Raw genomic sequence first — 23,884 nt, forward strand, 5'->3', positions numbered from 1 at the left:
TTGACAAACAGGAACGCCTAAAGTGACAGCTGTTACAGTTAATGCATCACTGCATCTCCATGCTGAGCATGATGGTGTTTTTAAGAGTATAGTGTCAACCCTACACATGCTCACAAAATCCCTGACGACTACATTCATTCTTCAGATCAACCACATTCAGCTTTGACATGGATACAGGGCTGATTGTGTTTACTTAGAGAACTAGTAATTAATTAGAAGATACTTTTATCTACAGTGACTTATGTAGTACACTTATTACAGGTTTATTCCCCTGGAGTGGCTTGTGGTTAAAATAATGTTCCAGATTCAACACAAGTTAAGCTCTATTGACAACATATGTGGTCTGTTCTCGATTACCAAAGAAAACAATTTAGAGACCAATTTGAAAAACAAGCAAAATGGATTTTGTTTTTCAAATGAACCAGACTGCTACTTTTAACTTACTGAGCCAACTGCTCAGCAAAGAAGTTGGACTGAATACTCAAGTAAACTCTCATATAACTGTCTATTGTTTTTGAATTGATTAATATAAGCATTTTTTTGTTTAAATTCAGCTAGAGAACCAGTTCACTGACTATAAGTGATCAGCAGACTACAGTTTAAGAAACATTATATATAAATAGTTTTGTGGGATTGACCTGTAAGTACGAGGGGAAGACCTCCTCGAGTTTGGTTTTCTTTTTCCTGTATCTCTTCTTGACTTTCTCCAGAGGCTCGCTAACAATGGGAGTCCCATCCACAGGAGTATCTGGTTCATTCCAACCTGGTGAAAAGATAAACTTGATGCAACAACTAAGACCAAAATAAATAAGCATCAAAACCTGTGATGTCTAGACCATACCTTCTTCCTTTCCTGTGAAGTTCTCTGTAAGAGAGCTTGTAGAGTCTTTCTGACTGAGAGTCCGCTTGCCTTTTCCCTGTCCTGCTTTGCTCCTCTGACGCACCATAAACCCACCGATACCTAAAGAGAGAAGAAGGGGAACAAAAAAATCTAATTTAACTTAAAACAGAAAAAAAGAAGAAACAGCTGCTGGACCCCTAAACTGGGTGATGGATGCAATCAGGAATTAATAACATGGGACCCTGGACAGTGACGTCTTGACATTCATCTCCATAATTCAGGAAGACGTATGAACTTTGGGCCAGGAGAGGGTGATTCATCATGGCTACGCTCCTGGAGGAACCATTTCAGGTAAGTCTATTTCTGGTTGTGCCACACTGGCTAAGTCTGACCCAACAACCCCAACCTCAGCGCGGTCCACTGCATGGACACAGAGAGTCAGGACTGACATTTGGGTTGGTTTATGTAGAGTAAATAGTGTAAACATTTCTATTGTTGGATACAGGGATGAAAACTAAATGTGATAAAATGCAACACTAACAAAATAAAGAGCACTTAAACACAGCTTCACTAATAAACATTTTTGTAGTCTGTATGTATTCACTTCTATCCAAAAAAATGATTGGCACAAGAAGGGGTGAGGGATCTTTGAAAAACTAAAATAAGCTAGATTTGTTTAGAACATTAAAGTCCCCGATATACTTCAAATGAAATTGGAGGATGAACTGGTGTGGCACCATTTCAAACAAAATCAGGCCAAAATGAACTTGAGCTTGCCAAAGCTAACTTTCTGGAAAAGTACTCTCTGGCTGGTAAACATCTTTGAACTTTCATTGGTCAATAACGCAACAGGTAGGTGTGCTCTGGGACTCCACATTCTTTGACATGGAAATCTACATTTCTTCTTTTGAGTCTGCCGAGGTCAGACACGAGTAAAAACATGAACACACTGGAGAGATGCTTTGTAGTAGAAATTTAAGTTGTAATTCTAATTGAAATTGACACAGGCACCGTTTTTTTCATGCTTAATACTGTAAAGCTGCTTGCTTTAAATAAATCTATAGTATAAAATGCTATACAACAGAGGTCTTCAACCCTGCTTCCAGGTTTAGAGTTTAGCTCCAACCCTCATCAAACACACCTGAACCAGCTAATCAAGCTCTTCAGGATCGCTTGGTTGAATAAAAACTTTTCAGGGCAGTAGGTCTCCATGAGCAGTGTTGAAGACCTCCTGTATAAATAAACTTGCCTTAACCTACACCACTAAAGAGTAACTGTGCATATCAAAAAATACACACTGAACTCAGATGCAACTAGGGGTGATGTGAGGATAAAGCTGTGCAGATACGCATGTCTCTACCCAGTGTTTTTTTTTTTTAATAGAAAAAACGAAATGGAAGGCAGTGCTTAAAAAGGACATTACTTTAAAGAGATTACTTCTTTAGTTAGAAAAAAAAAAAAAAGCTCAGAGAGAATGTTCTTTCCAGAGTTCTCCCCGGCTAGGAGTTTTAAAGAGCAAAGCACTGTGGGATGCTATTTAAGGTCCAGAATTTGCAGCCGCACTATTTCACAGTCCAGTGGAGCTGTCCTTTCCGATAAGTGCACCTTTCTCTCTCTCTCGCTCTCTCTCACCCGGTCTGTACGGCTTCCTTTTCCTCTTCTTGTTGCTGTCGCTGCCGTCGGCCCCTTTCAGGTGGTCATCACAGGGCTCACGCTCTGGGCTGGAGTCAGATTTCCCATCACAGTCCATCGGATCGCCCTCTGCAATGCGGCCAAACAACACAGAGCACTGTAGATGCTGACAGAATATATTCTCTAAACCACACAAAGATACATAGATAAAAACACAGCTTGCATGACTCACTAGACAGTGTGGTTCAGTAGTTGACATTAATAACCACCACTAATAAAAACAGAACACACATATGCAATGTTGATTGCATATGTTCAATGCAATCTGAGTTGTATAAAGATCACAAAAACAAAGGAAGGAGGAAAGACTGATGCGCTAAAATAACAGAAGTGGAATGTTTGAGGCACATTCCACAAATAGGGTACAAAAAAGGGCTTGAAAGAGTCACATTTTATTTCCCTTTCCTTTTTAACAAAGGGTGAAAAGAGGGAACTAATCATTTTTTTCCCCCATTTCTTTTATATGAGGTTCATTATGAATACCAGTTAAAAACCTTCTTTCGAAGATAATTACATTCTAGCAATAAAAAAAAAAAAAAAACTTTTACAATAACATTTTTACTATTTTATAATAAAATAAAATGATGTCCAGCATTCCTGTCACCCTAAATAAGACAAGCGGTTTAAAGAATGAATGAACAATAAAATAAGCTTGAGCATCCTCAAAATATAAATGTACTACAATCAATGCTACAATTTGTGTAATTTGTTATAATTTGCATCATATCTTGGTGTGTTTCATGGGGTGGAAATCATGTGGTAACAGAATCATGTGGTGAATTCTTAAAATTCAACTTTTAACGTGAACGCAGGAGACGGTTATTCAAGACCTTTAGTTTTATATATGGTCTGGCAATTTTATATATGGTCTGGCAGAGAGGGGGTTAAACTGGTGGCCCCATTCCTCATCATTACCCCCTGCCTGTTCTCTCAGACTGGTGCTCTGATGGAGGGGTTGGCCATTAATTCAGTTAGAGCCGTCCAGCCTCTGATCACTGGAATGCAAAGGCAGGTATAATTTGCTGACTGCTGTTTTCAAAGGCTCTCTTCTCTCTCCAAGTCAAATTCATTACATGGCACACCTTCCTGTCCATTTCTTTCACGCTCTCTCTAGTCACTCCACTAGTCACTGTTTTTTTTTTTACATTTTAAAGAAATTAAAATGAAATCTACTTTCTAGATTATTCTGTCTTTCTCTGTTACGTTCAGCTGTGATGGCTGTCATAACTAATTCACAATCACCATCAGAGTCAAGTGGCACACAATAACGTCAAAGCCAGAGACTAAATATGATTTTAAAAATTTGTTTGACTCAGGGTTATTATCATTAACAAAAAATAAAGCCATAAAAACACAATTTCATTATTTGAAATAAAATAAACATGAACTTAAATGAACTATATACTGTATATAACAACCCCCTCAGCCGTGACTTATTCACGATACAGCACTATCCTCGAGTACCTTATTGCTTTTATAAAACGGTTACCACACAATACAAATATTAAAGCCAGAAACATGTATCAATGCAACTTTCATGAAGTAAACTTTCACTAAAAGCTTTCCTTCTGCCGGAAAAAAAAAAATAGTCCCTGACCGTGAACAGTAACAGAAGCTACATTATTACGCCTTTAGATGGCGGCAAAGACTGTCTTTATGAGTGTGTCAGTCAGTAGCGAAGACTTTTACATTGATAAGACTGAATTGTTGTGAACACGGAACAAGACGCAACTGACAAATGCTTTGACTAGCGCTGTCAGTCACGGGAAAACCCCTTAACTGTTAAAAGGACAAGATAACAGATTTTTTTTTTTATTATGGACATAGGACTGACCTGAAGGAAAATGCTAAATCTGAATGCAGAATTTATTTTAAGCATGATGTGTACAAGTTTTCATATTAAAACACTATCTCTTATACCACTGTAATATGTAGAGACAAGCATTTAAGTTTCATTAGTCGCTTTTCCACTATCGTGCCGAATGTTTCTAAGAATGGTAAGGAACAGTTCCAGTTATACAGTATGTACACTTGAGCTTGATTCAGCATGGCATGGCACAATTACAAACCATTTTCTGCCCAGAATTCTCAGCATGGTTGGCTAACTGTGCTGGTAGAATGCGCGTAGTGACGTTGCAACTCAGGATTAGTCACTTGTCTGTTGCCTGGCTACCAGTTTCTCTGTAGCTGGCTAAGCACGCTATTTGAGCGAAGTACACACAAATTAATAATAAAATTAAAAGAAATGTCTGATCATCCTCCATAAAATGGTTGCTATTTACATCTTATACTGTCTGTAAACTCTTCGCTACAAAGGCAACGACTGACGCATTTGTATTACATTCAATCGGGCTCTTATCAGCCCCACAGTGGAAAATTAAACCAATCTATACCGTCTGGGCTGGATCGGCACAGAATGGAATGGTTAAGCAATGAGAACGGTTTGGCCCGACAGTGGAAAAGTGGCTATTGAGCATCCTGACCAACCTGGCACATCAGCACTGACTTGACCAATGGTGTGAATTTGTGGGTGGAGCTAACATTTATATATAAATAAAAAAAAATAAAAAAAAAGGGGAACATCATCTTTAAGCACAAAAACACATTATTTACCTCTACTGTCGTCCATGTCTCCATCCCTGAAGAGTTCAGACTGAGGGTCAGGGGGTGTCTGCAGCACTGCCACACTGTTCTGATTGATGATCTTCAGCTTAAGTTTAGGTTTGGGTCGTCTGCGGCGGGCAGTCTGGACACATAAACTCTGGAGCTGACACAAGCCTGACTCAGTCAGACACACGCCGTCCTGAGTGTATGTCCGCTGGAATTCTGGCACAGAACAGAACACAGCAATAATGACTGTAAAAGTCCCTCTGACACTTTATCAATTTAAACAACATAATTGTTACACAGCAAATCTGTTGAAGCAGAGTGCAATAAGCAAAAAGATATTTATAAATACCATTTTCCTTGACTTTTGTAAGAATCTGTGTCACTAAAGGAGGCTCGCTGATGTCCATGAGCTTTGCCACTGTGCCACCTGTAACAACATAAGAGGAAGATTGAAGCTTGACTTATTTCAGGGTTAACACTGCATATTCACAGTCATTTGTTTAGTTATTTATTGATAAGGGGACAGTCTGGAGCCATTAAAGGCAGATTACATTAACTGCTGCTTCATTCACATGAACAGGTTGCAGCTTGATTTAAAATTCAGGCCATCTGCTTTTTTTTAATGAACCACATTTTGCTGGAACAAAGTTTCATTGACCAAAACACTCTAGTTTCCATCTGTTATAGAAGAATCAAGCATCAATGTGCATGTCATACAGAAATAAACGAGAGAATTCACCTGAGGTTATGATTAGGGCATTTTTGTTCAGACATGCAGCAAAAATCAGATTTTTAGGCATATCCAACTCAAGTCTGTTTAGTTAATTGTAGTCTAAACAACCAAAACAAGGCATGAAATCCATTTACAAACTCAATTCAAACTACAATCACATGCCGATTAAATGTAATATTTGGAAATATGAGAACTCCAGGGGCTGGATTCACAGAAATCTTCTTAGAAAAAGAAAATTCGTTAGATAAATTCCAAGAAGTTCGTAAGAATATTCCTAACTGTAATTTGTGAAAATTTCTTAAGAAGCTCTCAAATATTTTCTCAAGAACATCTTATTTTGTCTCAAGATAAAAAAAAAAAAAAAATGACACTCTTTGGCGTTATCTGATTGTATGTCAGTTCTAGCTGGAGACTGCGCTGCCTTCAGAGCACACACTAAGCATGCACACTATTTATTATTTTTGTCAACCATCTTGACAGGAGTTTAGCACTTAAGGCATTGTGCATTTAAAATAATTATTTTTAAAGAGCCTCCAAGACGAAGTGGTCTGTTGCATTCATTTGTGCTCTGTCTTTCTGCTCTCTGTCTAGAGTGACTGTGTATCTGTGTGTGAGTTTGTATGTACTGCTAGACTGAATGCGTCCTATACACGGTCGCTCTCCTATATGCTGATTGCTGCCAAACATTTTGTTGTTATTATAGACTAAAATTAAATAACGAGGTCCCTATTTCGCTTGTTTTTGTAGAGTTTGTTACTGAATTTCAAATTCCACAGAAAGTCACATCATGTATTATCATGACTAATCATTGTCTACATTAACAATTACTGGCGTCACCTCAGAGTACTTATGCACATTCCCTAGTAGTAGTAGTAACGTGTATTATATGTAGCTAGTGTTATGTTGTAGTGCTTAATTACAACAATTAATTTGTTACCAAATTGACATGCTCTTCATCAAATTCATTTGCGTGTTATTCAAGAATAATTCGGTTTATCAAAAAAACGTATTAACTTTTTGTCAGCACGGCCTAAAAATGACAGTCAAAAAAAATTTATTAGCATAAACATGAGTGCAAATTTGTACAGATGTTGGAGCTAGAGGGACTGAGTTAAAGACTCCAAAATTGTTGTGATTGATGTTGAGAATGGCCTCTATCTGTGTGCCAAATTTCATAATTTTCCCACAAGTGCTTCTTGGGCTGCCATAGACTCAAGTGTGGAAGAAGAAGAAGAAAAAAAGAATAGTAATACGAAGAACACGAACGGATACAATAGGTGCCTACACACCTTCAGTGCTTGGCCCCTAAAAATAAGAACAGTCTTAAGTAGTATTTATGGGAATATGGGAACTTTTTTCTTAAATAAGAAATGAGAACAAAATAGCAGTTAAATCAAAATTATTCTTAAGAATGTTTCACATATCCAGCCCCAGAAGTCTGTAGTGCTTACCAGATATGGACATGGTGTGCATTCTACATAGAGAGCAGTCAAAGCCCTCATCCGCTGCATTCTCCACCTCTTCATCAGAGCTCAGGCCTTGACATGAGGCATGAACCCACCTGCAGACCAAACCTCATGATTAGGCCACATTCATAACCAGTCATCCATTAAGGAGAAGCCACAAAGGATGCAAATATCACAGGCTCAATGCAATGAATATCTTTCCCCCATCAACACCTGCATTTATTCATGTACTAATCTACTGCTGAGCCATTTCCCATGATGCTCTTTTATTCTGCCGTTATGACATTTGGCACGATGGAGTGCCACCCACCTGTCACACTGCCGGCACTGTAGGATGAGCTCTTCCTCTCTGTAGTTGCGCGCGCACACGGGACACACAGTGAGACTCGCACATGGGCCGCATTGCGTGTAGTTATTCTGCCACTCACAGCGCAGGCCGGGAGACGTGGCTCCACACTGAGTACACAACACACACCTGATGGAGAACAATGCAGTTACACACATATATAACATGCATTAGTGTGCAAAGACACGTTATCCCAGATACACACACTTTTAATCATAAACGTCTAAATCCATCCTTTCACGCTCATTTTGTAACCTTTCTGTGAATGGACGCACCTCTTGTTTGCACATGGCTTAGCATCGACTGTGCTGCCCTAAAAATAAATATTTAAATGGCTCCAATCCAAGTAAAGCTCTGACCGAATGCTTCACAATGTAATGCAAACCCAGTCTGTTTGAACGAGGATTACATGTGACATTACAGCAAATATGTATGAAATCCCCTTCGATCTTGTTTGAAAACAGCTGCTAAAGATCAAGAGGGTGTTAGATGAGTATAGAAAGAAAAAAACAATAGAGGGGGATGCAAAGAGAGATTTAAGGCTAACAAAGATATAAAGCTAAAGCACTGAGAGTGGGAGGGAAATTCAAATAGAGGAAATTGAGAGAGAATGTCACAGAGTCGTGAATCCATGGAACCTGTAAAGAAAATGCCTGAGAATTTCACCCCAAAATCAAAAGAAAGAAATAAGAAACTATATTTTAGATCAGGAGTCACTCTTCCACCGAAATAGACTTGCGTACGGCTGTTGCCAGAAGCCAGTTATTATAGTTTATAAGTTTTAAATATGGATATTTTTTAATATAACTCCGACTGTTTATCTGAAAGAAGATAGTCATATAGACCTAGGATGGCTTGATGATGAGTAAATTATGGTATAATTTTAATATCCCTTTAAGCTTTTGGGAAAGAAACTGAATTCTATTTTAGGATCATTAAGATTTTGCATTTTGACACTATGAAATTATTTCAAGACAATTAAGCACATTTTTCTCCCAAATTAGCCCATATGACTAATGCACTATATTCCAAAGGTCCTGAAGCCATATGATAGCTTTATTTTTGAGTAAGTGTCCAAAATTCAGCTCGTTATTTGTGAAAAAAAGATCCCCTCTACTGCAGCTCATTATTCACATTGCAAACTCACCACCAGATTTACATTCACAAAATAAGTTTCACAAACGCAAAACAATAATTTGCACATTTCACATTTCAACACTGATTGCTGAATCTGCATGTGCAAATTTTCATGCATGTACGGAACTTTTTTTCAAATGTTTTTGAGTCAATGAATTTGTGAATCATATTTTGCAAATATAATCATTTTGAGACTATTAGCTCCATACATAAATCTCACTGTCCATCCTTTATATTCAAACTGGCACATCACATTCAGTTACAACAAATGTAAGAAAAATGTTAATTTCTGTGATTGATATGGGCTGTTTAATGTGTCACAAATGAATGCAAGTAACGCATTTTTTTTTTCTATGACAATATTTTTATTTTATGATAATGCTAACAATATCGATGTAAACTCTCTCCTTCGGCTCTGCAAGACATATCTTTCCAGAGAGATTTTTCCCCATCTTTCGTTAATGTACATTCATCCAGGGATTCAATGTGTCAATATATTCATAATTACACATTTTAATTTTAATTATTCGCAAATTATCACTGAGACCTGCATGATTAATCAGTTAAAAATTTGAATTGATTAATATTGATTAATAATGTTAATTAATTATATATATATATATATATATATATATATATATATATATATATATATATATACACACATATATATATATATATATATATATATAATATTATATATTATTTTATATAATATAATTAGAAGAAAAGAAAGAAAGAAAGAAAGGGTATCATTTGTATGTGCTTAATTTTTGTCAGTTTAAACACTCAAGAGAAAATCATCCCTTTTTTCTTTTGTTGTATTTATTTGTGCTATTGCTTGTAATTTGTCTTCAATAATGTTTGAACTATATTAGTTAGGCTAGTCGTTTTTGCTGTGGTATCAAAATTGTAATCAAGAGCTGTGAAATTTTCCTGGTAAAATTCTGTCTCTTATTTATTAAAATACAATGGTCAAAATAATGAAAAAAAAAAAAACTATATTTATTTATTAACTATTTAATTTTTGTGGCAGGGCAAGTGAAAATTTTAACTACTGGCCTCACCGTGCCAGCAGAAAACATCCTTATCGTTGAGCTCTGATATATAGTCTTTAAACCTCAAGGCTGACAGACAAAGATGAAGACACAACTATGAAAGTACAAAACGCTGCTTCTAATTTTAGAGAAGACTTCTGTGTGTGTGTGTGTGTGTGTGTGTGTGTGTGTGCGCGTGTACATACCACTTGCACTTCCAGCTGCCTTTGGGTACATTCTGCAGTGGTGGGTCCAGACAGTATGTGTGGTAGCTAATGTCACAGTCATCACAGAGCAGTAAGCGCCCGGGGTCACTGGCCTGCCCACATGCCTCACACACTGTGCACTCCAGACAGCGCCAGCCTTTACTCAACACCACTTTTGTGATCTAAAATAGACACACACACCTGAGGTTAGAGATCACAGGTCAAGCACTAGTCTAAAGGGCAATGGAGGGTTATATATTGTATTTAGCAGGCAATAATATGGATGGATACAAAAAACACAAAGAACACAGCTGTGAGATGTCTCTAGGGTCAGAGGTATTTGCCAGAAGGATTTGCTGGTATTTACAGATCAATTTATGTGGGTCGTGTTAAATCAATCCCACCACATCGTCCTGTACTAACAAGCGTGTCAAGACTGCCTGCTGTTCACCAGCACCTCTGGGTTTGTACTCCACTGGGGGAAGGGATCATTTTATCCATATTAATGGAGGAATATTTTAGGGCTGCCCCCTAATAGTTGTCTAACCATTAGTCGACAAGAAAAGGCTTAGTTGGCCAAAATTTTATTAGTCGCTTAGTCACAGGAAAAAAAAATTCCATAGGAAGTGGCGAAGTCTGTGACGGACAGATCGTCTATGCGGTAATTACAGTACATTGGGCAGGACATCCAAACGCTTGGCTATCATTCATCGACCTCAAATATCTTATCATCTAAAACATGTTAGTAGCAACATGGGCGCTCGCTTTATCGTTAACCTAGAAAAATGTGGGCTATTCAAGTGTTTGTGCGGAGTGTGAAAGCTGAATAAGTAGTGCGCTAACTGCATGACAGCTAACAAGGAGGCAACAGTGCGATCACTTGCACTTAAAATACTCTGTCATTTTTGGTCATACAGATAAGAGTAATACATCTTTTGAAACAGGGTGCGCTTTTTGTCATCTCTCCGTGAACTTGAGCACACCAAAAAAAAAAAAAAAAAAAAAAAAAGAACCGAAACTTGACGTAAACTTGCCTCACAGACATGAAAAATATAGAAAGTGTTTTAAATTAACCAATTCAAATAGAAAACAAATATTTTCAGGTTATGTAATCCGCATGAAACTTGCATATAGGCGCATCCACTACTAGGCATCGTCAACTTTATCACTGCAGCCGAAAATACAAAAAACACTAGTTATCAATTATTGTTCTTTATTATGATTAATTAATAAAAGTGTGATTAGTCGACTAATCACTTAAAATGGTCTACTTGTCGACCAGAAAAATCTTTAGTAGAGGGCAGCCCTAGAATATTTACATTTTGGCTTTATATAGGCTTGATGTAAAGTTTCTGGAGATGCAAAGTTTTAGTTAACAAAATAGTTCAAATAAAACTTTAAATTCTGTCGTCATTTACTAAAACCATGATGACTTTGTTTTGTCCCCATGAATAACAGAAAGTTGTTCACACTACTCTATTCCATACAGAGTGACCAGGAGCTGTCAAATTCCAAAAGAGCACCATAAAAGAAGGCTAAACAAATCATGAGGCATATTCCCAGTCCTCATTATAGTGTTAGTTGACACGAAAATAAAAATTGTCATTGTTTACTATCACCCTCCTCATGCTGTTCCAAGCCCACAAGTTTTAAGTTCACATCTTCGCAACACTAATGAAGATTTTTCAATGAAACCCGATTTCTGTCCATCCAAGGTCCATGCAACCAAAACTCTGAGCTTTAAAAAGTTTGTACATAAAGCATGGTAAAAGTACTCCTCTTGAATCAAGCTGTTTAATCCAAGTCTTCTAAGGGTGCTTTCACACTTGGTTCGATTGCCTGGACTGAACCTGAGTTCGATTGCTCCCACCTCCCCCTGCCCCCACTGGACTGTGTTCATATTATATTATTTGGGACTGACCCACGGTTCGTTTGCGTCATCAAACCAGTAGCTGTTTACTCCGTTGCTTAGTAACGACGGCGCAGGAGAAAGCGGCAACATGCAAAACGTTGCGCAATTTTGTTTTTGAACCGTTGGTTTTGTTCATAACAGCACTTGCGTCTATCTGCCGTGAATGTAGAAAGCTGAAGGCGAGCAGAAATGAGATACAGCTCTCTGCTTGTCGGGAAAGTGAGTGAAACACACACACAAACACATTTTTATCAAATAATACAGCATTAATAGCGGTTCACTTCCGCAATTTGGTACGTTTGCATTCATATCAGAAGTGAACCGCACCGGAGTTCACTTGAACCGTATCCCAGAAAACCCTTTTTAAGCGGACTTGGGTACGGTTCGCGGATGCGCACCCGAGTTCAAAAGAGAACGTTCACATCATCCAAACATACCGAACTCTGACGTCAATCGAACCCGGGTGCGCACCAAAAGTGCTAATGTGAAAGCACCCTAAAAGACAGTCCTTTATGTAATGAACAGGAAGCTCAACTGTACTTGCTTGACATGCAAGAACAAAATTCATTGGTTCTTGCATGTCAAGCAAGCACGCTTGAGCTTCCGTTGATCATATTTGATGAGCTCTATGTATGTGCGATGATCAATGTTTATATGTGAATAAAAGCCTAAATTAAATCTGTTCATCATATAAAGCAACTGTCTCTTCAGAAGATTTGGATAAAACCACTGGATTCATATGGATTACTTTTATGATGTTTTTATGAAATTTTGAAGCTTGAAAATTTTGGTGTAATGGACATTCAATGAAGGGACATAAATATCTCAGGTTTCATTAAAATACCTTCATTTATTCATAGATAAACGAAAGTATCATGAGTTTGGAATGACATGAGGCTGAGTAAATGATGACAGAACTTTAATTTTTGTGTAAACTAACCATTTAAGTCATTATTTAATACAATTTCCTCTCTGCTGCAGCTCTCAAATCTCATTCAAACTTGTCTACATTCCATCATGGCACCTCAATATGTGTTGTGCCTGGTTTGACAATAAAAAAAGAAGAGACATGACTACACTAAGAACCAATGATGTTTGATGCCTTATAATTCATCATACAAAGCTATCGTATGGCTTTAGAAGACTTCAGAAGGAATATGGCACACAATTTGTACAAACAACTTTTATAAATTGGTGCTTGTTATATTTAACAGTATAAATCATCATCATCTACTTTCACTGTATGAGAAAGAATAGCGTGAACATTTCTGCTTTTGTGTTAGATGGAAAAAATAAAGTCAAACTTAAAAGGTTTAGAACAACATGAGGGTGAGTAAATAGCAGAATTTTCATCAATTATCTTTAAATAAATATCCTTGTTCTGTTATCTGGGACAGGAGCAATTATCTTCAGCAGCTGGGATTGTTAATAGTCAGCTGCTTGCACAGACCAGTGGATAAATGAAAGAGATAGACAGCTCACAGTAGCTGGGCTCGCTCAGAATGGATGACACCTGGCCATGACATTTGCCTATTAGATACTGAATTTAAAATAACATACATGTGTGTAGGTTGTGCACATTTATGAAATGGATATTACCAAGTTCTATGTTCTGACGGAATAAGCCATATTTGAAGCTGTGGTAAAATAGCTGATAAATGTACACCTGTACACACTGATCAGCTTAATTCTATATTAACGTACTGATCTGCAACAAAACAAGGATGAACTGCATGTTGCTTGGCAACCTTAAACATCCTGCAGATAAGCTAATGAACTACATTAGGGATTCACAACAAGGGGTATGTGTTCCCTCAGGTGGTACTTAAGCAAATTCCAGGGGGTAAAGATTATCATTTTTCTTTGCTTGAAAAACCCTGAAATTGCGATTTATAATAAAATGTCAGGGCTGTCAAAAATCATAATAATTAATAATTTAATCTTATTTTTCTGGTAGAGAACACCTTAAGTATAATATGAGTTATAAGAATACATTTTTGGTTTGGTGTTGTTGAAGGGGTACTGATGGGGTTTGCAGGGGTACATATTAAGACAATAAATGTTGGGACACTATATTACTGCGGTTAGTTTTAATAATACATTTATAGAACACTAGTGTTTTTATCGTATTGCTGGTGCTGCCATTTTAGACACTTAATAAGCCACTCTCCACCACTAACAATCTCTTTAATGCACAGCCTCTTGAGATTTATTGCTTTAATTGTTCTTAATCAGGTCCACACTGAATCTGTGTGCGCAGAACTTCACATAAATCTCAGCAGATTTCAGAATCCGAACTGGGAATGTGAAAAAATCTGTAGAATCCATCTGGGCCTCTTATATTAAATGAAGATCAGGAAGTTTCTCTACTTGACATATCTCAAAGCGCTAAGAGATACTGAAAGCACCCTGATGTATTCTTCTGCTGTCTTCACATGATAAAGATCTCTGCTTTAGTCTATCAACATAAGACACCGTCTTTATAGTGTTCTTCATAATCCTCTTAACATATTACGCATTACCCTCGGGCTGCTTTCATCCAGGTCCTCTCACACACTGACCTGTCACACTTATCTCACGCACCATTAACCTTCACTCCAGATAAAAGCAGCTCATCATTTAAACCACTACGTCTCATGAACGGTGCTAGTGAATGGGGTTAGCTGTGATTGATGGAGGCGGGGTACTTACCTTAATATTGACGCAGAAGGGGTGGTAGCACTGGCCGCATTGGGAGCAGGCCAGCAGTCTGCCCTCAGCACCCTGACCGAAGCTTCCACACACCACACACATGTCCTGGAGACACAAGAGAGATCAGAGACCAACCCGTGAAGTTAATAATAAAGATCATCTAAGGCTCATAGCAGAATTCATGTGCCCTATAAAAGGTCTAAGATAAGACGGGGGATGTTTTTACTATGTTGTCTAAATTTCAGATGTGCTGCCTTTGTGCATGTTAATGACATAACTTTGGTATTTTGTATTTTTATCTAATGCAATGCCAATCAGACATTAAGTGTGAAAATACAGGGCCATTGTACATGACAAATAAATACAACATGAAACCACAGAGCACTGCCTTAAAGGGTTAGTTCACCCAAAAATGAAAACTCTGTCATTAAATATTCACCTTCATGTCGTTCCACACCCGTAAGACCTTCGTTCATCTTCAGAACACAAATTAAGATATTTTTGATAAAATTCGATGGCTCAGTGAGGCCTCCATTGACAGAAAGATAATTAACACTTCCAGATGGCCAGAAAGCTACTAAAGACATACTTAAAACAGTTCATGTGACTACAGTGGTTCAACTTTAATGTTATGAAGCGACGAGAATACTTTTTGTGTGCCAAAAAAAAAACAAAATAACGACTTTATTCAACAATATCTAGAGATGGGCGATTTCAATACACTGCTTCATGAAGCTTCGAAGCTTTACGAATCTTTTGTTTCAAATCAGTGGTTCGGAGCGTGTATCAAACTGCCAAAGTCACGCCCCCCAGTGGTGAACTATTGAAATTTCAAAACACTTATGACATAACGGAGCCTCGTTTACTGAAATCACGTGACTTTGGATGAACGAAGATGATCAAAAAAGATGAACGAAGGTTTTACGGGTGTGGAACAACATGAGGGTGAGTAATTGATGACAGAATTTTCATTTTTTGGGAGAACTAACCCTTTAACTGCAAAAAAGCTTCTTCAAATACTTACTTGTTTAAGTGTGAAGGAGTCAGAGGTGGAGAACATGACCACGGTGTTGTGCATGGAGTTCTCCTCCTCTTCTTTTACAACATATGGAGAATCCATAAAGCTTACCTGTAACAGGGCACATGACACCAGTTTAAATTTTCACAGATTTCATGCAACGGTTTCTAAAATATTACTATACTGTGTCTACTGATATCATGTTTTTTTCTGGATTTTTTTCATTGTAATCATGCAACTGAAAAGGTCAAATGTGGTCGACTGGGCTTCTTTTAATTGGGTTGGGTGGGAGAAATCTGCATTGGGCAGATGGAGAAAACTTGGGCTGATTTTCCTATCCGTTTAGGGGTCACACTTGGCTCCTTCATGGTCAAAAGTGACCAAAGCCTTGAAATGTAAAAAAGACACTAGATTCTTATATAGTTCTATTTCAGGGGTGGCAAACTCCGGTCCTGCAGAGCCTCAGTCCTGCAGAGTTTAGCTCCAAACCTGATAAAAACTCACCTGCCTATTCTGCCTGTTCTATATAAAGTGGCATTTAAATTCACTAGTCTAAATTCTCTAGCTTATAAATTCTCTAGTGTTTGTACATAAATATTTATTTTTATTAAGTTGTGGGTTTGGATTTATACTTAGACATTCTCAAAGACTACTTTTTGACAAGGTTTAGATTTTTTTTTTAAATTTTGATTTGAACAAAAATCAAAACTCTGCCACTTTTTGATTTGAATTGTCAGTTTTTGCATAAATTTTACTGCAGACAAACCGGAACACAGGACATTTTGTTACAAAACATCAAAATTCAATAAAAATGTAACAGGTCTGCTCTATCACAGCTTAATCAATCTGGATCTGATCTGATTCCAACTTCTTATTTAAGTCTTTTGGCTCAATTTTACCATAGTGTTACAGCCTCACCAGTTCATTTGTGTGTGTATAATAGTATGTTGTGTGTGTGTCCGCGAGTGTGTGAGTGTTTTTGAGATGGTGTGTCTGTTTTGTAGTCTTGTGTAACCTCTTCCTCGCCGTTTTTTTATTTATTTTTTTATTTTTTTATTTACTGCATTGTGGCTGAATTATTTATTTTATTTCACACATTTGTGTGATTTGTCTGTTTTGTAGTTTGTACCACCAAAAGTTTTTGTATTTTTCAGTATTTCTCCATTCATTTACTATGTCAGTCATTTTTCACTAAGTGTAATCCCATTCTGATGAAGCAAAAAAAAAAAAAAAAAAAAAAACAATTTCAAAACGCAAAATTTTTCAGTCATTTTTGATCAAAGAGGCCCAGAGGGTTAAATAAGTAGCTGTTTTTTCTTTGGTTTTTGTTTAGTAATGTTATTTTAACACATTTGAACAGTTGTATAATTGAAGTACCACAGAAAAATAATGTGTAGTGCAGACATCAGCATGACATTTTCGTTAACATGACCCTTATTATTTCAGTTTAACCTGTCAATCAATTTGCCATCTTTTATATTGGTGAGACGTGATGACTCATGAGTGACGTTTTAGCGCGATGATTGGGTTTTAGCCCGCTAAGGGACCAGATTTTGAACGTGTATCAGTATATTCAAGTGATTTCAATGCCAAAGTGGCCTAAATATAAGATGCACGGTAAAGAATGGGAGAGTGAGCCAACTCTCAAAACGTAAATTATACCTATAGTGGGAGATGACTCAAAGGCTCTTTGTAAAATATAAGTCTGAAATTAGAGCACAGCTGAAAGACTTCATCAAAATCGAAACTGAATATGGGACTATACTACTCTGCCACTTTTAAACCGTCCAGACTGTACTCGTCCCTGACAGCTGCTGGAAGAGTTTTGACTTAAATCAGTTTTGACTGTGTAAAGTTCTACATTATGATCTACAATGCGTACTTCAAGAAAGACAGTAGTTCAGTCTGTAGTTAAAGTTCAACACAAAGGTAAAAGCAATATTATTATTATTGTTGTACATTTAATTTTGTTTGATTATCGCACAATATGTATCAATGAATGACATTTGTTATGATGTGTGCATGAACGTGTGTGAGATGCGTGTGCGAGTCACTAAACTCAAATAGTTAGCTTTGCCTAATTACATTGCTTATTCTGATCACTTGTACTGGGTGTTTTGCTCTTGAATCGGTCTATTCTTACTGTTGACAATGGAAATGATTCATGTGTGTTTCAAAGGGGTTAAAGTCATCTGTTAATTCCTTGATTGTTTGTTTGTTTTCTACATTTTAGTCATATTTCCTAATTTTCTTTTAATGTGTTTGCCATGTTTGATCTGTTTTCCTGTTGCATTGCTTAATTTATTCATTTTATTATTTTATTTTGTCATAATTATTTTGTTTTAAGGAGTTAAAAAATTGCCCTTATCAACCTTGGTTGACGGCAATAAAATTCTAGTTAATGTTTTGGGCATTTTTTTCTTGGAGTGGGCGGGTTTTAGGAAGCTTTTGGGCTAGAAATCATCTACCCAATCTGGCAACACTGCCATAGGAATGGATAGTTTATATTTAAAGGCTTGCCATGGTGAAAATTCACACTCTGTGTGAATGGGACTTTACGTGACAATTTAGTGTGCCACTGAATTATAATGAGACTGGTTGACAAAGTTAAGATGAGATGTTCATTATGTGTGTAAACTACAGGACGGCTGCTGAGAATAAAATTGCCTATTTTATCATATTGGCAGCCAAGTACATGCTGGCTCAATCTCCCCCATCACAAGTCGTTTGTGTTGGGGAAAATGTCAGCATTTGCTATTTTGAAAAGGCCATTTGGGCCGGGAACTGCTGCTGAAGCTCTGCTGAGCGTGAGTGCATTTCTCAGGCTTTAATGTGAACATTAAGCACATCTGAGTGCTGTTTTATTTATGCTTGTAGAGGTGGGGGCTTCATACCCCAGGGGTCACCACGGGGCTGCTCTCCATCTTTAGCCTGGAGCGTCCCCTGCCACCTCTCCCAGACAGGTTAGCTCCCCTGGGTCGCCGCCTTCCAGGAAAGCCAGATCCACGACCCTAACAGACAGAGACGGGGATAGAAGATATTATTTCATTTCTTTGAAGGCACACTTTGAGTGAATTGAGTGTGAATTTATAATACAAAACTCATAGCTAACAGCGCTAGACGATATATCAAATATTGTTTTGTTGGTGATATGAACATGAGAATATCATGTTGAATTTAATGTGCTTCATTTAACCATTAAGTTCCCTAAAGACAGCGACAGTAGGCCAATTTTGTGTCTGGTCATTGCATTATAATAGCATCTCTGATTTAAACCTGTGTTGGGAAGTTCAATCCATTTCCACAAATTAATTATTTTGAAATTTATGTTTCAAACACTGATTTCAGTTTGGTATCATCACTATTCCCTAAAGAAAAAAAAAAAGAAAAAAATCAAGTATCACCCTTCTACGCATTCATATTAAAAACATTGTTAAAATATTTAGTTATGATGGCTTGACAAAGCCAACATTCTTATCTACTATTTAAGATGCTGCTTCTTCCTTCTTCCAGTAACTTGTCCTAGAGCTTTCAAGATATGACCATCAAACTTGGCACAGACCTTCAAGATGCTCTGCCTCGGTATGCTATCTTTCTTTTCTAAGTGATCAAACTTAAGATTTTCATAAAATGGATGTTGAAAACTATGAAAAATCCCATAAACTTTTATTAATGTGGTCCTAACTCATACAATAACTATTTTATTGTATTTAAGGTGCGTTCCATTTGTCCTTGGAAGTGGGAAATTCTTCATTTCCAGTAGGAACTTTTAACTGGAACGTCCCCGCAAGTTGTTACAACTGGAAACTCAGGGAAACCGCAGCAACCCTGACTTCAGAATCTAATATGGCTGCTCAGATCGTCAACCGTAGTGAAACAGTAGTAATATATTGTTTATTAGCAACTCAGTGGTGGCACCTTTATTTTGCATATGCCTTGGGTGGGAATTATTTAAATAAGGAATATTGTGACATGTTTGTACCCGGGAAGAAAAAAACACAACTTTAGACTACATCCGAGGTGTCAGGGAATTCAGTGGACTTTTTGCTTTGTAACTTTGCAGACCTTTTTCATGCTCAAACAGCAACATTACACACCAAAAGAACAACAACAAAAAACATAATAGGTTCTCTTTAACAGAATCCCAGAATTAAAAAAAAACAAATTTTGTACCATTGTTCTATAACATTCTGCAAGAAGAAAAAAATGGCCTTTTTCATTGCACTTAATTTCACTATGTCTCCCAACTCTCATAAAAATGCACACATATTATTCGCTAATAGCACATGGTACTACTGCTTTACCGATTTTTTTGAACAATGCTTTTGCTGTTTAGAAGAAATAATTATCCACCTATAACCTAGCTTGACATGGTGAAAAACCTTCTAGAAGGCACCAAACCAGTTGCATCTATGTTTGTGATACAAACTCATCCATCCATCCCAAGACCTGACCCTCTGGGGTTCAGCTCAACTCCCTGAACACTGCACTGACTTACAGATCACATTTCAGGCCAGGCTTCCGCCAACTTGCCCTGCTTCTGAAGGTGTCACATTGCGTTTGCATCGAGGCTGAAGCTCTGGCCCAATTCCCACTTCCTCCCAGGTAATTACCTCACTGTAGCCAAGAAGCACTACTCAGACAGGAGACGTCAACTTCATTTAGAGAGATTGCCTAAGGAAGCTTGGCGCACTCCATCGCCTTTACAGTCTGAGTCTAATTTGTGCAGAAATGAATTATGGAGTGGGAAAAAATAGACTAGGGTTAAGGAAGGCACTCCTCTAAATCTGCTTGAGTGCAACCACAGAGTAGAACAGCAATTCTGATGAGATACTGCTGCAATAGGAAGGATGCAACATTGGTGTCTCATGCACATGCATTTGTAGATATATGCAGAGTTTATTATATGAACATGCTATCATAAAACATTTATTATAGTAATGTAAAATGTGATCATGGAAAAGTGCAATGGAGAACATCATAAAACAGCAAATCACACTGTATTTAACTTCTGTAATCTGAGTGAAACGGAATAATCAGTGAGAAATAATGAGTGATGAGGCTTGCATTTATCTATCAGGACTTGACTGATTCATGAGGGGATGAAACACTATGATATTACTGGTTACTAGGGGTGTAACGGTACACAAACATGACGGTTCAGTATGTATCACAGTATTGAAGTCACGGTTCGGTACGGGTTCGGTACAGCAGGGGGGAGAAAACTATACATAAAATTGCTTATTTTTTCTTCTTTTTTATTAAAAGTGGTTTATTGAGCAAATTGTGTGTCTCTCTTTAAACAAATTCAATTATAATTAACATTTTCCTAAGGATAAAAAAAAAAAAAATATCTCCCCACTAATGCTGTAAACTATATACAGGGAGCCCTTTCTTGCATGTTACTATAATATTAAAAGTTACGATTAACAACAGAGCACAAACCTTATAAATTCAGTATTTTTTGCTATTTATATTTCTGAACATATAAGAGTGCATATATTTAGCGAAATGCTCTCCTCTAGAGTTCATTTCTCTAGTGAACTAACATGCTGTGGACACTAAATGACTTGCCTGAGGTAAATATAACGCTACGTGAGATTTTATTCTCAAGCTGTTTTATTGACGTCCTTCCACAGTTGACACACTGTTTGAGAGAATACATGTAAACATATCTACATATCAACATATGTATTCGTTGTCTGACTGCACACACAGAACCGTGACATTATGGAAACACTTTTTTAGAGTAACAGGCACTGATGAATTGTGACCCGGGACATTTATAGTCAATAGGGTCATTTTTGATTTCATGTTGTGTTTTAAAAGCACAAGTAGAGATTGTGCATTATGACAACCCTCTTTCAATGTATCCCTGGCAAATATCAGCCACTTGGTCCATGTGTATAATTTTCTGTTCATATATATAATATGTATCAGATCGAAGCCTTTGGCTAGCGTGCTGTCTCTCATTGGTTTTTAGAATCTCACGCCATGAGCATTATGTTTTAAAGACAGCATGTGATGTTAAAAATAGATACATTTTTGTCTTTGCTTTCACTGGACTTTTCTACTGCTAGATGATGAATCATGATGAATTCATGACTGAATATTGCACTTGTACCAAACTCTTGCAACAGACTCACATTGTTAAGCAACAAAATCACATAGCCACCAAAGGTATAATAACTTTTCTGCATCATATTTGATCTTACCTTCTAAAGTAAACATGCCCACACCCACATTAAAAGCTCAGTCCCCTGCAGGGGTCAAACCCTTCAACACCCTCCCCTCATTTACCAATCTCATGGTCCAGATGGGCAGCCCGTGCATCGGCCTGGTTTTAGGGCTGTCCCAGGCGTCCGAGCGCTCTGGAGACCAGGAAGGCGAGCTCATTGCGCTACGGTTACTCCATGCACCCTGAGGTAAAGCGGCGGAGAAGAGACAGAGGGGGGGAGGGGTATATAGGTGATGAGGGGAAAATGAGGGATGACAAAATGCAGCAACATAAATGTGAAAGCCAGCAACAAGAACACAGCATGTCAAATGAATGCCATACTTTTACACAAATGCATCATACCAAGCTAATAATGTGGGATATAAAGTTTGGGACAAATTCCTTAAACATGACAGTGATGTTACATAAAATGCTTCTGTCCTAAGAGAAGCAAATGTGACTATTTGCTTTGAGCAAGTTTCACTTTGCAGGGGAAGTCTGCTAAGGCCTCATTATAAAGCGTCATTATGCCTCCATGGAAACAACATTGTTTATTTGTTTGTACAAAACAAGCATGATCATGTCAGCATGACAACAAGCAGCTCTTTGAGATAAACAGAATTTTGTAAAGCGCAAAGTGTCATGGGGAGCATTTAGCCTGTTTAACGAGCTAATGAGGGTTAGTCTGTGTAATTACAATGCATTACATAAACACCGCAAGGCCTGTTTTGATTTACAAAATGAAAATTATTTCAGAATTATAAATAATAAATAACAGCCATTGGTTGGTTACGCTTTTTTTTTTTCTTCCTGTCATGTAACATTTTGTCCCAAACTTTAAATGAATGTCTGAGCTTCAATACAACTTAATGTCTCAGGACAACATTGTTGTATTAATTCTTCCATACAAAAAAATAAATAAAAAATAAATAAACCTTTAAAAACTGGGCAACGAGGGCACAGTTTATAATTTCCATTGCAATTTTGTCTTTATTTAACATTATCTTCTGAGGTAACCAACAAATGCTTGATGTGGATTGGGCATAACTTGTATTGAACCCAGAACATTGCTTCCTAATAAAACAAAAGTACTTAATGAAACAAATTACCATTCCTTAAGCACAGGACCCAATATTTGTTATCATGGAATAAAAAGAAAGAAAGAAAGAAAGAAAGAAAGAAAGAAAGAAAGAAAGAAAGAAAGAAAAAGGAAAGAAAAAAGCTCTCCTCTAACACAAGTTAAAGAGTGAGTGGAGGGGGTAACTGAGAAACAAACAAATATCGTCATGCCAACATGCCCGTGAATAAAGACAACAAAATAAATAATAAATAAATGCAACACTAATAATATAATCTGATTAAGTAATGACAAAAAAAAAAACAACAAAAAAAAATCATGGTGTTGATACTGGTGATGCCTTAAATAGGTAATCGATGACCATGCAACATCAGTTCTGTGAGAGTATGTTGAGGAAGTATGTCTTTGTATGAATTTGTTGTCCTGAGGCTTTTCAAAAAGGACAAATATGGTACAAATGTAAAATTAAAGGAGAGGTGAAAACTTTAAGCTTATTGGGTAGGCACCCAAGAGACACTTTAACAAGACATGCGCATGAAAGCTCTTTCAACCAGCAGATACATATTTCCAAATGATAAACTTAAGCTAATCCCAACAGGACTCTGAAACTTCTACAATATTCAGACCGTAAAGCATGCCTGATCGTCTCTGAAGAGAGTCAGCGGGAGTTACTTCAAGAAAAGCGATGAAACGCTAGAAGCTCATTTGCACAACAAAACGAAATCTTTCTCTCTCTTACGCACACACATGATAACACAGGGGTGTGCACATACTCATGAACGCATTTATACACACCAAACCGGAAATCTCATTTGGAGCCAATGACAGCTGCCCAGCCTTCAAATTACACTGTGCCCAGATGGCACATACTCCACATGGAAAAGCGACCAGAGCCATATA

General features: G+C 37.3%; 1 protein-coding gene across 10 annotated transcripts in view; it reads right to left on the reverse strand.

Annotated features, from left to right (window-relative positions):
- Nucleotides 1-23,884, reverse strand: part of kmt2ca (lysine (K)-specific methyltransferase 2Ca) — a 151,719-nt gene that overhangs the window by 36,804 nt on the left and 91,031 nt on the right. For 9 of the 10 annotated variants that reach the window (XR_007928005.1, XM_051883022.1, XM_051883028.1 and 6 more), the window contains exons 15-26: nt 21,990-22,109; nt 18,584-18,700; nt 15,696-15,800; nt 14,672-14,776; nt 10,069-10,250; nt 7,653-7,817; nt 7,328-7,437; nt 5,493-5,570; nt 5,147-5,359; nt 2,474-2,602; nt 842-961; nt 639-763 (exon numbers count right to left, since the gene is read on the reverse strand). Coding sequence is in view for 9 of the 10 variants with exons in the window: in XM_051883022.1 (XP_051738982.1) it covers nt 639-763; nt 842-961; nt 2,474-2,602; nt 5,147-5,359; nt 5,493-5,570; nt 7,328-7,437; nt 7,653-7,817; nt 10,069-10,250; nt 14,672-14,776; nt 15,696-15,800; nt 18,584-18,700; nt 21,990-22,109 (1,569 nt within the window). In the remaining variant the exon portion in view is untranslated. The remainder of the gene's footprint in view (nt 1-638; nt 764-841; nt 962-2,473; nt 2,603-5,146; nt 5,360-5,492; nt 5,571-7,327; nt 7,438-7,652; nt 7,818-10,068; nt 10,251-14,671; nt 14,777-15,695; nt 15,801-18,583; nt 18,701-21,989; nt 22,110-23,884) is intronic. The other variant, XM_051883025.1, reaches the window with a different exon arrangement.

The sequence above is a fragment of the Ctenopharyngodon idella genome, chromosome 23 (assembly GCF_019924925.1).
Source record: "Ctenopharyngodon idella isolate HZGC_01 chromosome 23, HZGC01, whole genome shotgun sequence".
Taxonomy (NCBI): Eukaryota; Metazoa; Chordata; class Actinopteri; order Cypriniformes; family Xenocyprididae; genus Ctenopharyngodon; species Ctenopharyngodon idella.